This window comes from Primulina eburnea, chromosome 9 (assembly GCF_022965805.1).
Source record: "Primulina eburnea isolate SZY01 chromosome 9, ASM2296580v1, whole genome shotgun sequence".
Classification (NCBI taxonomy): Eukaryota; Viridiplantae; Streptophyta; class Magnoliopsida; order Lamiales; family Gesneriaceae; genus Primulina; species Primulina eburnea.
Window position 1 is genome coordinate 27,297,702 of NC_133109.1, and position 16,548 is coordinate 27,314,249.

Below are 16,548 nucleotides of genomic sequence, written 5' to 3' on the forward strand. Positions count from 1 at the left end.
TCTAATTCTCTGTTAAAAAAAAGTTGTTTTCACTTTCATTTGTTGTAAATCTAAGTCAAAATGTGCAATTAATGCTAGAATGATACGGAGAGAATATTTTGTAGATACAGGAGAAAAAGTTTCCTTGTAGTCGATTCCTTCCTGCTGGGTGAATCGTTTAGTTATGAGTCTTGTTTTATATATTTCAATGTTGCCTAATGATCCTTTCTTTGTTTTGAAGACCCATTTACATCCAATGGTTTTTATACTATCAGACAACTGAACAAGATCACGTACCTCATAATTGACATAGTTTCATCTCTTCTTTTCATAGCATTAAACCAAAATTTTGACTAATTACAACTAATGGCTTGTAAAAACGTTTCAGGATCATTTTCTCCTCCAATGTTAAAATCCGATTCTCGTAAATACACATCACTAGATATAGCTGATCTTCTTATTCAATTAGATCTCATCAAGTTGTTTGGTTGATCAACAATTTCTTGTTGTTTTTCATTAACAACTTGATATATTGGATTTTCATCAGCGATTTGTGGAACATCAGTAACCGGTTGTCTAACACTCGTTTGGTTTTGAGGGGTGTGAATAACGATCAATCTATCATTTAAATAATAGAGTTGTGAATTAATGTGATCTTTCTCAAGAACTATGTCAGTTGAATGATCCCTCTCACAAATCAAATCATTCTCAAGAAATTTTTCATTTCTTGATTCTACAATTTTATTGTTGTGAGATGAACAATAGAATCTCTACCCTTTGAATTCTTCGGCATACCCGATGAAATATCCACTTATAGTTCTTGGTCCAATTTCTTTTCATGTGGGTTGTAAAATTTTATTTTTAAAGGACAACCACAAATGCGTATATGTTGCAAACTCGGTTTCCAACCTTTAAATAATTAAAATGGCGTATTTGAGACAACCTTAGTTGGAACTTAGTTTGATATATACACAGCTGTCTTAAGATCTTCAGTCCACAAAGATTTAGGAAGTGTAGAGCTACTAAACATGCTCCTCGCCATGTCCAATAATGTTCGGTTTCTCCTCTCAACTACGCCATTTTGGTTTGGAGAAACATGCATAGTATATTGGGCAACAATCACATGTTCCTGGAGAAACTTCGCAAATGGACCATATGCCTGTCCATTCTCAGTGTATCTACTGTAATATTCTCCATCTCTATCAGTTCTAACGATCTTAATCTGTTTTCCACATTGCTTCTCCACTTCAGTCTTAAAAATCTTAAAGACTTCAAGTGCTTCGTTTTTGTTATGAAGAATGTAGATATACATGTATCGTGAGTAATTACAATGAAATTAAAGTTATGAAGTATTTCGTATTTTTCATTTTCATATCTGGACAACAAATATCTGAATGTATGATTTTTAATATTTATGTACTTCTCTTGGAAACCTTTTTAGACTTATTGGCTGCTTTCTCTTTATGCAGTTCACACAAGTCTCAAAATCAGTAAAATCTTAAGTAGTAAGTACTCCATCATTCGCTAATATTTTAATCCTCTCTATGGAGATATGTCACATTCTCATGTGCCACAATATAGAAAAATCTTAATTTATAACACATATTTTAATATCTCCTTGAATATGCATAATGGTGTTATTATTTTGTAATGAAATAAAGAAAAGACATCAATCATGGTACCATTTCCAATAATATTTGATTTATAAAATAAATTTATTTATTTATCCAAAAACTGAAAGGAATAACCAAGGGGTACAAGATTTGAAACTGAAATTAAATTCCTATAAAAACTAGGTACATAAAATGTCTTTTCCAATTTTAAAATAAAACCACTATCCAATATAAGGTAGCAAGTCCCAATAGCATCCACATGTGAATACATCTTATTTCTTGAATAGATGTTCCACTCATTTCCTTGAGGTTTCATTAGCCTTTGCATATCCTGCAAGGTATTTGTAACATGGATTGTAGAACCAGAATCAATTCACCATGTGTTATAAATCATATCAACCATATTAGATTCATAACAGACAAATGAAATAGGAATACCTCTTTTCAAGTCAATCCTTCAATCTATTGCAATCCTTCTTCATGTGTCCCGTCTTGGATTCTTTCTTGATGTCAGATTGGGTGGAATTATTCATTTTCCTTTTCCCTTAACTTTGGTTTGCTTCTTATACTTTCCTTGTGTAGTCATAAAAACAGTATCACTCGTTCCATTAACAACCTTCATTCCTCTTGAACACACATGGTCATTAATTCATTTATTGACCACTTATATTTATGTGTGTTGTATGAAATTTTGAAGGGTCCACATTGTTGTGGAAGAGTGCATAAAATGAAGTGCACAAGAAAAGTTTCAGACATTTTCACTTCCATTAACAACCTTCATTCCTCTTGAACACACATGGTCATTAATTCATTTATTGATCACTTATATTTATGAGTGTTGTATGAAATTTTGAAGGGTCCACATTTTTGTGGAAGAGTGCATAAAATGAAGTGCACAAGAAAAGTTTCAGACATTTTCACTTCAAGAGTCTTGAGTCGAGCCGTTATGTCCCGCATTTTCATGATGTGCTTTTGCACACCTCTGACACTGGTGAGCCTTAATGAAGATAATTCCATTATTAGGGTGCTGACAAGTGCCTTATCTGAAGACCAAAACTGTTCATCAATAACTTTCAGTAATTCTTTGACATTATTATGCTGATCGACAGAACCACGCATGCCAATAGAGAATTAGGTATTTATGAACATGACGCATAGTAGATTAGATCGCTTGCATTTTCATAAAGATCAACATCATCTAGAATGTTGTTTTCAGTAATAGCTGATGGTTCGTCTTTCTGTATAGCATAATCAATATTCATCCACCCCAATTGAAGAAGAATTCTTTCTTTCCATATTTTATAAGTATCGTCCTTCAGTTCGGAAATTTCACATTTCATATCAGAAAAACTCGCAGGTTGCATAACTGCATAAAAATATAATATGCTTATTATTTTTAAAATTCGAGGTAATAACATGTTTTACCAATATAAATCATGTTTTTTAACATCGTAATATAAAATTTGTATGTGGGCTAAAATTTTAATTCAATAAGATTTTTCTGAAACTATATGATAAAACTATCAAAAAATATTTTTCCTTAACTCTTATCAGTAAAATTAAAAAAAATATAATTTTGATATTTTAACCTAATTAGTTATATAAATATAAAAAAATCCATGCGGGATAAAATTAATTATGTTTATATAATTAATTGCAATTGGTATCCATTATGTGATCCAAATCCACTTAATGCATAATTTTTCATAATTAAGGATGTTGTGCTTATTCCTCAATTAAATAAAATTATACGGTTCACTGAACAAAATTGTGGCTTTACTAGTGCTTTATATAATAATTATTTAATCATGCAATCAACAATTTCTAAGGGTCCGTTTGGTAGGATGGACTAAATGTTGATAGATTTTATATCTAATGTTTGACTCGATTTTAAATATATTGACTGTCAATATCACAGATTACTTTACTGTTTGTGTGGGAAAATGGGTCCACCCATTTGCCAGGTATTACATCAATCCTTCTCAAGTACAAAAGCAAATTGTTGGGAAAATACGAAATTGTCCCTGCATTATTAAATAAACCAAATTTGACAATTCTTAATCATATCTTCTCTCACAATCTCATTTCCGGCGGATCTTTCTTAGCCAACCCACATCTGAAACAGTAGCTTTCAAATGGAAGGATTGAAGACAACCAACAACATCGGAGAACAGATCTGAAGACAGATTCACCTGTTTCGTAGATGAAATTTCGAAGCTTGTCGTTTTTTATTTGCTTACCACGAATAAATCGATTCCGAAAGTTTTGTGAATTTGTTATGAAAAGTGTTTTAGATTCGATAATATATATGTCATAAACATTTGCTGGAATTACGCATCTCGTTAGAGCATGACGGTGCAGGAAATTTCGGTAAATAAGGTATTTGCAGATATGAAAATACTTTTAACAAGCAGAATCGCAAGTCATCGATGAATCGTGCTTCGTCCTTTCACCATTCATTTCCTAAGAAGCACTGCAGGTGAAGAAGAAATAATGTCGTCCACAACATCTTCAAGGGGAGAGTTGAAAAAAAATCTTTTCTACCTTCTGTCCACAAAGTAGGGTATTTAATTTTGTCAACTTCGATTGTGTAATATGGTTTGTGTTTTCAAGGGTAATTTTGGAATTACATTGAGGTAGTACAGGGCATGTTAGTCAAACAAAATATTATCCAACTAACAAAAAGTGTACCACACATGAAATAATTAATCAAACAATATTACACATCATTCCTTATCAACTACATATCAATCAAATTATTAATCATTTAGTTATCCCATGACACACCAAACGGACCCTAAGAGTGCTCACAGGAAAGATGGATATGGCTAAGACCCTTTAAATACCTAACTCATAGACAAAGCAACGTTCATCAGGGAGATCAGTGGCTAGTCAAGACAGTCTAAATCAATCTATGAAGAACTTTCTCATATCATGTTTTCACATGTCACCTTAGAATTAATATTCACTTTAATTATCCACATTTATGTGAATCTTTATAAGCCAAAACTTTTCATTAAATAACTTTATATTTGATTTGATATGTTCATTTTAAATTATAAACAACTTACTATAATTTAATATGAACATAGTGTGAATCTTGATTTACCAAAATATTTTTGAATATAATTCGCATTTAAAAAACTTCAAAAAATAAATGCAAGCATAATATTAAATTTGCATGTTCATATTAAATAAATACCCAAAATATTTCACACAATATCTAACATGCAAAATTAATTTATAAATATGTATTGAAAATTACACTGAATTTTGAAATATTAAAATCTATTCCCAAATCTTTTATTATTATTATTATTTTATTATTATTATTATTATATTTTTAGAAGAAACTTAATTATTTACCGATAACTGTCACAATTGTCTTCAATGATTTGTGGGTCTCTAATTTTAATAATTTCAATATATCACATGCACGTGATTGCATTAAATTATTGAATACACAATTTTTCATTTCATCTTCATGAAAGTGTTCTTCTGCAACTTTTCCTTCCGAATGATTTGCTCTAAAAAAATTTCTCATTTCATATAAAAATTCAAGAATCAATTATCATCTTCAACACTTTAAGGAAAAATTTCAAAGTGCAATCGAGAACAAAATTCTCAGGTAAGTTTCTTAAAATTATTATGTCTGGCATTCAAATTTCATGTTTCTTACGCAAATTTTCAGAAATAATTTTTTCCAAATGTTCATGATATACGCTTTTCAGAAAATGAAAACAAATATTTTCAATGTAAAGGTATCACGGAAATTTTTTTTTCCAAATGTTCATGATATACGCTTTTCAGAAAATGAAAACAAATATTTTCAAAGTAAAGGTATCACGGTTCTGATACCAAATGTTAAAATTTTTCTCAAAATTCATGTTTCAACACATTTATAAACATGATAAACAATATGTGGAAGCGGTTCAAGCGTTATCTCTGGTCATCAAATAATTCATAAGTTTTCTGTTTTCCTCCGATTGAAGCTTTCTAAGCACTCCAATACTCTATGTAGATGATGTATTTTGTTTTTATGAGGTGTGCTTAGGGACCTCAATCACTGTTATTTATAGACATTTCTCATAACATCGATGAGTTTATCAGGAGCTCTAGAGTCAAAAGAAGAGGCGCCAGCGCATCTCAATTTTCTAAAGTTGAGGCGGCATACGTTTATTTTTTCAAAAGATGTAGGCAATGGCTTTCGTCATTTCTTACACGTTTATTCTTCTCTTTTTGAATTAATATGTGTTATTTTTTCTTACAATTACGTGAGATTATTTATTACTTCAATTCAATTATATTAGATTTACTACGTATCAATTCATCTTTCTCAATAATATGTTTTCTTGTGAGCTAGCGTTTAGCAAGCCTCAAGCTATTTCTTTCGTGTATAAACATTGTGTAGCACCAAATTGCCTCGAATCATATGGCAGTCAATGGCTGCTATTATGAGACAACAATCGAACCATGATGTTTAAAAGATATATAATTTAAACTACACGAATTCCATCATAGTTATAAACTCGTCTTGTCGAATACCAAATGAAAACATACAACAGCCAAGGGTGAGCAACCCACCCAGCCGCATCAATGACGTTGCCAGTAATTCAAAAATAAATTTCCCGACGGCATCGAGATAGAAATACCAAAGCAGTCTAATCGATTATTAGAATGCGGGAGTGTTTCTTGCACAATAGTAAAGAGAAAACATAGGAAACTCTTCTCTTCACACAGTGCTGATGTAGTAGAACTTGCTTTGACTCCTTATTCTCGATTTTTGCCTCATCAGCAAGTGGAGGCCAGTTTCCTTCTAACACATGCTAGAATTATACAGAAATAGAAATGTTAATGATAATATTTTTATTAGACTTAGATAATCTACATCTTAAAAAAAATTGGGAAAAATTATCGATTTAGTTCTTAATGTTTTGATGTGTTTTCTATTTAGTCCCTAATGTTTTGATATAGTCCATTTTGTTTAAATTTTGACCTAATTTAGTCTAACTTCATTTTACCCTTGTTCTCATTTTTTTTTATTTTTTTTTATTTTAGTATGTGGCATTGTTACAAACTTCTGTAAGGTAAAATATAATGGCATACCTTTTGATCAAAATGTCGTCAAGTCATGTACTAAATTTACAGACTGCTCCTCACAGTCTAACAACACAGTCGCAACTGATGACTCCCGACACATATTTCTTCAACAACACTTAGTATAACCTCATTTTGTTTCTTACCTCAAGGTATATAGTAATAAATATATGAGATGGCAAAACTTATAAATTTTATTCGAACATACTAAATATTATTACAATAGTTACCTCCTGTAGACGATGAGATAAATTATTTAGTTATTCATAGTAGCCAACAATACAACACACATATACTAGAAAGATAATATTAAAAATTTATTTTGTAAAAAATTGAAGAGTACGATTGTTTCCTTCAACTTTCTTCTGTCTTAGTACTTATAGAAGTTTAATTCGATTTCTAATTAAGACTTCAACTTGTAAATAATTTTTGAATTATTACTTGTCAGTTGGTGCTGACAGCGTCAATTAGTGTATGGTTGAGTGGTCCACTCTTCCATTTGTTAGTGGTCAATTATTTTATTTATTAGTAAACCTATCTTTTTGTGGTGGTGAGTCACATCTCACCTATCTTTTTTATTTCTATCGGGTGAATCTTTTGCTTTTGAGGTCCCCGAGGAAATTATTGTTTGTGTGGTCCCTCGCCACTTGGTATTGTTTCTGCAAGATATTTGTGGTCAGTTCTTAGCCAAAAGTCCTTCCCGAATTGTGGCACTTTCTGATTTGGGAACTCCGGGCAGATCCCTTCTAACCACTTCCCAATGTGATCCATGTTACAGAATTTTCGGTGAGTCTCTTTATTCCCACGGCTGCTTGATTTTCCACATAAGATTTTTTTCTTTTCAAATATTTCTTCTACAAATCTTGTGATTTTTTTTGTCATTGTATTCAACAGGAAAGATCTGTCAACTGAGTTTTGATAAAACTTAAATGAAACTTAACTTTGTCTATCTTTGTGAAACAGACTCATATTCTCATACTCTTCTCGTGGAGATATCATCTTCAGTAAATGAAGCAATAAGATGTGTTTCATTTAGTGGAGGATACTTAATGGATTTCTGGGGCATTCATATCTGGCCTCCTAAGCTAAAAGAAATGGAAAGTCTCATACGAGTCTTTCCCAACAGGTTCTAGTGTTGTATTTAAGAGGTATAACTTCAAAATGTCTCCTCTGAACAAATAGTTATTATTTCTCCATTGTTTTATGAATAGCTTTTTGAATCTATTTTGTAAATTGTGATTTATGCATTGATAAAATCATAATTTAGTTGATTTTTAGGATATTATGTCTTTAATGTGTTGTATGGATAGATATATTTTTTTAAAATTTGTTTCATTTCATTTTGTTCTATATATTATATTCATTATAATTTATTATATAACATAAAATCAATCGTTTGAATTTAATTAGGGAAATCTTTTTGAAAGTAAGTATATAAATTTTTAATTAATTTATTTGTCTAATATGACAAGATATTAAACAAAGAAAAATAACAAAAAAAATTAAAAATATTTTTTTAGAAAATCAAATTTTAAAATTTTTATTATATAATTAGTGATTACGTGTATCACATATACTTCACGCAATTATATAATAAATTGCAAAATAATTTCTTTGCTTCACATCTTCAGGATTATTGTTTTATTTCCATGATATGATGTTACCCTTGTACTAGTGATAATTACTAAAATTTGGAATAAAATGGCAAACTCCGCATGTAGCTAAAAATAGACAATTGTAATTGTTCTTGAAAAGATTGTGAAGGCCAGCTCCAAATATGAAGTATAAGCCCAAAACCAGGGATAACAACTTATCATCTACATCCTCATCCCCGTCTTCAAATTCCATCCTCGCCCTAATCTTTGTCCGAACCCAGAACTGCGGAGATCAACTTATTATCCCCGCCCTCATGTCTCAAAAATATTAATAGTTCACAACGAGAACGGATTCGGGGATTTTCTAAAATCCAAAACTTATTATTATCTATTATAATTAGTGATTATATTAATATTAATATCCATATTAATAATATTATTATTAATATTTTTTAAAAAATAATATTATTATATTATCAATATTATTATTATTTTATTATTGATAATATTTTCGAACGAATTCAAGAATAGAGATAGTAATCTCGTATTTGTCCCGAACTATTTTGGAGATTTTAAAAAATCCTCGTGCCCAAACCCGAACAAATCAGAAATCTACATCATCCCCGTTTTGGGTTTTACTCGCATGGTTCCAAACTCGGAGGGAAAGTTGACATCCCTGCCCAAAACACATAAATCTAAAGTTTATGGCAAATTAGTTGCATGAACAATTACGGCCACTGACAAAAAATTACAAATTGTGCGAAGAAAAATAAATACTTCCCAGCGTACATGGCTAAAAAGGATAGCAGGAATAAACACATAACAGAGTTCATAAGTTATAATAACTCATAAGCCTTAAAAAAATAAAACCGACATGGATTGCCTAAAATTGAACTAGGTTTAACTTGAGTGCTGATTCTGAAACTGCTGATGTCTTTCTGAATCACAGGAATCCGGCTAGTATACAAATTTAGCTGCATTGCATACAATAAGATGATAATTAGAAAGAATTGATAACAACCGGTCGACTTGAGCATATTCGAGATATAGAAAATTAAAACAAGAATCATGTACCTATTTACACTAACTACCAGGGCATTTTCAGCCTGAGAATTGTCCTTTTGAGAGTTTAGGAGTAATCTTCAGAGTGATATCATTATAAGGCTCTTCTTGATGCAAATCCACGAGTCCATAATTCTTCAAAACCTGGGAATAAATCAAGACAGCTGTGGTAAGTACCAAAATTTATGGGAACATTGTTGAACTTGAGGAAATGGATGGAGTTTAAAGCATATTATATCCCCTCATTATTGATTTAATTGAATCTAAAACGACAGTAACCAATAAGACATGTGATGTGAATCAAATCTGATCCAATGTTGTGAAGTGAAGAAATGAAAGTAGCCAAGTAAGATTTTAGCCTTTAATATAATCAAGACATAGTTTCCCAGGAAAGCTGAGACAGGTATATTTGTCAATCCTGTGATTTGAAACGTGCTGTCGGAAGATAGCATGATACCCTTTTGTCTGATACAAATTATGTGTAATCAGGACAATGAGACTTGACTCCCTAGATACTGGTTTTATTTGGCATTCAGTTTCAAGTCAAAACCCATTACAGAGATATAGTGACTGGATTTATAGAACTTACCAAAGTTTCAGAAAACATTCGAGCACATATTTTTCTAGGTTTGCCTTCCAAAATCTTGTTCATACTGAGGTCTCCAGATGATGATTCACCTGATTTGCCTGACAAAGGGGTTGTGGATGACTGCCTCTTCAAATATTGAGCCACAGCCCTGCATTCAAATCCCAAAAACATTCAATAATTAAAAGCTCTATAAATCCATTCAATGCTACTTATATTTTGGGGGCTCAGTTAAATCTTGAGGGATCTAGGAGGCAAATGATTCACCTTGTTCGTGCAGACATTACTCGCAATTCTGGGGTTCCCTGATTTATTGAAGGCAAACCGAATTCTGGTGTTTCTTGGGATCCTATTCAACCACAGGTAAGTAACCATTTTGATAATCAAGTGCATAAATAACTTCTGTTTGAAAAATTACCAGCTGGAGAATTATCATCTTGTTCCAAAAAACCAAGTTCCTGCAGAAAAGAATAGTAGCACGTTAGGTAGAATGTCCATGAAGTGCATCCCATCACATCATAAGACAAAAAAAATTAGGTGAATGATCTCGATATAAAAAAGAAGATTAACAAGAAGCACGTTAACTCCAGAAGAAGCACGTGTGAGGGTGATCGACAGAAAGAGTAAATTTCATTAATCCAAACTCATTAAAGTGGGCATAAACCAAATTGTAAGCAACCAAAGATTTTCCATACTTTTCGAAGATACAAACGACTTATTCCTACGGTGAGGTGAAAATGAGGTGAGAATGTAGCATGATCGTAGTTCAAGAGAAAGGTTAAGGTCTTAAAACACTGTTACATAACATAAAGGAACATAGTCTCTGATCGACTATACCAGTGAACCAAGATCGGTAATTCCTGTCTTTCTGGAGTTTTAGCATTTTGCGGAATACACTTTTTTTTATCCCAGAAATACAGTCACAAAATCACAAAATCAAAATCATGTCAACCTATGACGAAGGTGTTGCTTGTAAAGGTATAATCAAATATTATTAGTGCAATAAGAGATAGCTTCACTAACTACCAAAAGGAAAGTCAAGTCCAAGAATGAAGTTTAAACTCCAAAGAAAATATTATAAGAGTTATGGGTGGCGTACTCCTGCAGAATTCAACAGCTCTGGAATATCGAAAAGTGCTGTATGCTCATGATGAAGCCCACCCCCGAAGAATGTTTCAGGGGTTCTCATTTCTGAATCAGGAAGTCCAGAAGATAATCCCATTCCTGTGCCTGGTAGCGTTCCAGATCCTTCTGTAGTTTCCAGACGATCTGATTGGAATTCATGGTTGGAATTTTTGAGAGTGAGCTGGCTTCTCCGGCTTCTCCCGGTTGAAGGAGGCATGATACTGGAGAATGGAGGCACACATCTTCCTGGTGATGCATGCTCATTATAACGAAGATGTTCAATTTCTATATCATCTTCATTACCGTTCGTATTTTGAGAAACATTTGTCTCCAGGTGTTCTTTCTCGGTGATAAGAAAATGAGGTTTCGAAGTAAAAAAATCTTCTTTATAGATATCTTGAATAGCAGCACAAGATCCTGCAATTCAAGTAAACTGTTTGTTTCACATGAAAAGAAACTCCAAAGCTGACAGATCTAGTGAATATATTTGAGAAAAATGCTACTGACCAGATATTAAGGGCTCAAAAAAGACACTATCCTTCTTTAATCTGTTGTTTAGTTTCCAGATGTCAAGAAAAGAACAAGGACAGTTTTTCTTCACCCGACGTATATCAGAGGTATCGCTCAATGCATTCTTTATATGCCTATACAACCGGGTAAAAATATTTAAACAGGAACATGTGTATACCGAAAGTCAAAATAAATCACTTTTAGAAACCATACTGGTTGCTGAATACAGTTGACTCATCGAAAAACTGCTTTCTCTTTCTTTTTCTCCTTTGAACTTTTGGTTGTGCAACAGGTGGAGTTTCTTGTATTTTTATCTCAGGTGTCCGGTGGACTGCAAACCAAAGGATCAGATGTCATTGACAGGTGCAACGTATATCTAAACTTTTATGATCATAAACTTACAACACCCACCAAAATTTATCGAGGTATCCAAGTGCTCGAATGAATGTTCTTCATGCCTATGGGATGAAGGAGAAAGCCCTTCTGGAAACACTGCATCTGCTCTAACTGGAGTATAGGTTTCTTTATCTTTCAGGATTTGCTCCTCGAGGTATTTGTCTGGATCAGCACAATCAGGCAGAATGGGAGAATTACTGAAATGAAAATCTTGTTTAGCATTACGCATTGTTTCAATGCTTGGCGGATCTTGTGGGTTGCGATTTTCAATAGTTCTTTCATCAATGCCAATTGGACTTTGTCGGGACCCGTGCATATGAACAGCATCTGTATCCAGTTGAACTGGAGGGGTAACACTGTAAGAATAATGAAGAGATTCATAACTTATTCAAGAAGGTAATGAATTGTTAAATTTTGAAAATTTGCTTTATTCTTACTCCTCCAAAGGCACAGCCTCTGATGCTAAATTTTCTTGTGTGAATGATGAATCTCTGAGGTCATCCTATAAGAACATCGTTGTTGTAATGAAAATAATATAAAATTTAAATGCATCAATTCACAAACTAAAGGATGCACAAAACTGTTGGCACCTCATTAAAAGAGACAACAATGTAAGGGTCTTTTCCAGTTGGAACTTGATCTGTTGGATACAAATCAAGAGGCTCACTATCAGTACGAATAGGAGAAAAAAACATAATAAACAAGAAAGCAGCCATTTAAAAATCAATACCCATCAACGTTATATCATCCTGGCTCTTAATGTGTGGATCTTGGCCCCTAAAAGACAAATTCCTGAATCTATCAGCATATTTTTCTAACAGAGGATAATGTAGGCAGTTTCATCAAAACATACCAGTCTTTATAAAAATCATCTACATCCATAGCATCAAGATCAAAAGTTTGCGGTAAAGTGACAGAATGATATGGAGCATGATTGGCATCTTCTGGCAGATTGACATTGACAGATGTAAAGACTCTATTTATTGTAATCCTTACATCATTACAATAGTCATAGAGATAGTCAACTTGCTTCGAATATATCCGTACGACCCCGAGCAAAAGATGTCCTGACATTCTTAGAGCTAAGGGCACCTCAGGGTACATGATTCGTTCTGTAAAATAAGCAGCAAACACTTGTTTCATCAACACAGATCAAAACTATCGACAGATACAATTTGAAAAGAAGGGAATGGACATATGGTTTTAGGAATAAAACCAAGCATCATCCCTTTTTGCACATAAGTAAACCGACCATCGTCCCTTTTTGCACATAAGTAACTAACTGCAGACTGAATAACCAAAATAATGCTCTTAAAGACTAAGCACCAAGCATCAACTACAAGGAAACTTGAAATAATAATCATTCAGTAGGCTCAGTCATATAATTGACCAACATACAAAATACATTATATGTAGACAAAGGAGCTGAAAAATTAATTCTCAATTATTCAGAGGGTTCAAAGATGTAGAGGTACCGAATCAAACTCTACTTGGAGCTTCCAAACGACAAGAAATGACAAAGAAAATAATGTGGTGATACCGAAATATATCTAATCACGGGAAAATATAATCTTTATGGAACACTTGTAGGCATAAGAAATATAAACCAACCAAAATGTAATATTTAAAAGAATATTCTAATCTTACCACACGAAAAAATGAAAGTAAAAAATAGAAAATGTAAAATTCTAGAAACCATCGGCGTTCAGGATTATCAAAATGAAACTAAAACAGTGAATCTTTGTCACTATATAAAAGATTCCGAAGCCCATTGAATTAAAAATCGATCATTTCTTTAATCTTCATTCAGTTCAATAAAAAATGCTAAATCTTTCGAGAAAGCCAGTGCATCAGATATTACATCCAAAAAAAAAGTCAGCTTTTATTATCGAAGTTTGATATATTTCAATCAAGACCCACGGATGAAAATTGCAAATCGACCATAATAAATGGAGAAAATAAGAGAAAATGCACAGATGGGGACGGACCAACAGTCGATGGAATGTCAGTTGAGGTGTAATGAGATTTCTTGAGCTTGTGCTGCAAATGGGCCGCGCACCAAACCGTTCCCAACGGCCCCTTCCTGGCCAAGAATGTATGCGAGAAAAACATCGTCTTTTCCGACTACCCTCTTCGATTTCGCATGTATCTAAACATATTTATACAGGCCTGTGTATGTCTATATATATATATAAATCTCTCGGAGCTTGTGTGTCTAACTTGCGGGTGGGTTTTACAGAGGGAGAGAGGCGGGAAGGGGAAGAGGCGCGAAATGTGTAAAATATCAATAAATTCCGAAATTGTCGATACAAAACAGGGCTGCTTATTTCGGTTATTTACGTAAGTGCCACCAAATTTTTTAGTCATATTAAAAAAATGGAAAACAGTTGTTTTTAATATAAACTCTAACTATATTAAAAAAAAACATATAGATTAGTTTATTTAACGAGGACGATATTCTTTCAGGTGAATAACAGTTGGTAAAAATTTGTGTGAGTTGGTTTTACAGACCGTATTTTGTGAGATAAATTTCTTATTTGGGTCATCAATTAAAAATTATTACTTTTTATACTAAAAATATTACTTTTTATTATGAACCTGTCTCACAGATAAATATTCGTAAAACTGTCTCACAAGAGATCTATTCATAAAAATTATATTTGGATGAATAAATTTTTTATAGAAATTCATATCTTTACTTATTTACGTTTTAGTTATATAGAATATGATGAATTTTAAACAACTTTTTTTTTATGTTAAATAACTTTTTTATTATTGGGTAAACCAGAAATCAATGTTAATTAACATAAAATAGTATATAAAAATGAAAAATGTATATTTGAAATTTATTGTATTTCTTATCTATCTGCAAAAATATGTTTGAATATATTTGAAATCCATATATTTAAAACTCTTTCATCCAAACACGAACATTAGTATTATTTTAAGGTTTTAATATTTTATTTTATTGAAGAAAATATTGATATTGAAACTATAAAATTTGAAATTTCTGCAGTGTGCAGTAAGTTTGCTTGGCTGACCCTTTTTATCACTTTAAATCAAGAGTGAGTGTCACGCCCCGGGACGGGGGTTGGTTGACACCGGCGTTGCTCTCAAATATTACATTCGAAAACAACAAGCCTCAGAAGTACAGAATCTCATAAACCAGTCTTTTATTCATAATACGAAATAAATCAATTGTCTGTTACAACTCGAATACTGATGTTTTACAGCGGAAATGTAAAACCAAATATTACAGTATCTTAACGGATGCAGCGGAAAATAACATAAATCAGAACTAAGAACAACGATCTTCATCACCAGCCCCAAAACTGACGTTGTTCCTCTTCTTCTATCAACTCTTCCTCGTTCTTATCTGAGATTGGTTTGGTGGGTGAGTGATATGATTGTCACTCAGTAAGCAGGGACGGGAATAACTCCCAGTTTTCGAACATCATTTTAATACAGAAACCGTAATAGAGTAATATACAGAAAAACTCGCATTTCATAACAGAAATCAGAATTCAGAAATTACAGGTTTCAGATCAGAAATCAGAATTGGTAAGCACTGAACATGTTAGTGAATTTCATGGCTAAACTGATATCAGTCCCCTATATGTTCTCTCCTCTAAGGGGTGAGGCCAGAATCAGAATCAGAATTCAGAAATGTTCAGAATATATATTCCTACCATTAGTTCACTAGGGAGTTTCAGTGCTTCAAAATCATATATCAGAAATCATGCAGAAACTGAACTTTAAAACAGAATTATCAAACAGATTTCAAGATATTTATATATAAGCCCACTTACAGTAAATTGCTAGAGTTTCGGTTGAAGTCTACTGAAATCTGCTTGCCTCGCTACTGGATTTTACAGCTTCGAAAATGCACTCTCTTAGCTCTAATATTTCAAGTGACAACTCAAGATTTTGGTAAACCAATTCAGAAACTTGAGGTGTTATTTATAGGTCACACTCTGATTGTTAAGCTCCATATTAATGGCCATAATCTGCCATTAACAATCTTTATTTCGTGTTAAATGCTTAAGTTACAAGTCATGGCTGAATTGATAACTGTTTGTTGCTTCTTCACTCTTCTGCTGCTGCTGCTTTCTCGCTCTTCTGCTGCTGGATTCTGTCTGCTGGAAAATACATGTCTGCTCTGCTGGAAAATATCAACTTCTGAAATATTAGCTTGATGCTGGAATTGCTAGCTTCTGCTGAAATTTTCATTTGCTACTGAAATTGCTAGCTGCTGGAAAGTCGAGTTGGACCATTATGAGAAATTTGGCTAAACATGATTTTCAAAGAGATAAGGATATTGTGCTCGCATCTTTTCTTCCAACTCCCAAGTGGCTTCTCTTTCGGTGTGGTTGGACCATTGTACTTTGACATATGGAATAGTTCGTTGTCTCAGTACTTGGTCTTTGAAATCCACAATTCGAATTGGAATTTCTTCATACTTCAATTCTTCATTTAGATTGCTCTCAACCAGAAGTGGTCCAGCTTCTAGAATATGACTAGGATCGGAAATATATCTCCTCAGCTGCGATACATGGAATACATTGTGAATTCTTGACATGTCGGG

General features: G+C 32.7%; 1 protein-coding gene across 1 annotated transcript; it reads right to left on the reverse strand.

Moving 5' to 3' along the window:
* Positions 1-9,032: 9,032 nt before the first annotated feature.
* Positions 9,033-14,196, reverse strand: LOC140840480 (sister chromatid cohesion 1 protein 3-like). The gene is made up of 14 exons (XM_073207664.1): positions 13,952-14,196; positions 12,817-13,075; positions 12,694-12,740; positions 12,554-12,603; positions 12,401-12,465; positions 11,979-12,319; positions 11,781-11,898; positions 11,565-11,701; positions 11,032-11,474; positions 10,351-10,390; positions 10,200-10,281; positions 9,936-10,083; positions 9,359-9,490; positions 9,033-9,258 (listed from the first exon to the last, which is right to left on the reverse strand). The coding sequence occupies exons 1-13, from the start codon at positions 14,073-14,075 to the stop codon at positions 9,386-9,388; spliced, it is 1,959 nt and encodes a 652-aa protein (XP_073063765.1). The 5' UTR covers positions 14,076-14,196; the 3' UTR covers positions 9,033-9,258; positions 9,359-9,385.
* Between the last annotated feature and the right edge of the window lie 2,352 nt (positions 14,197-16,548).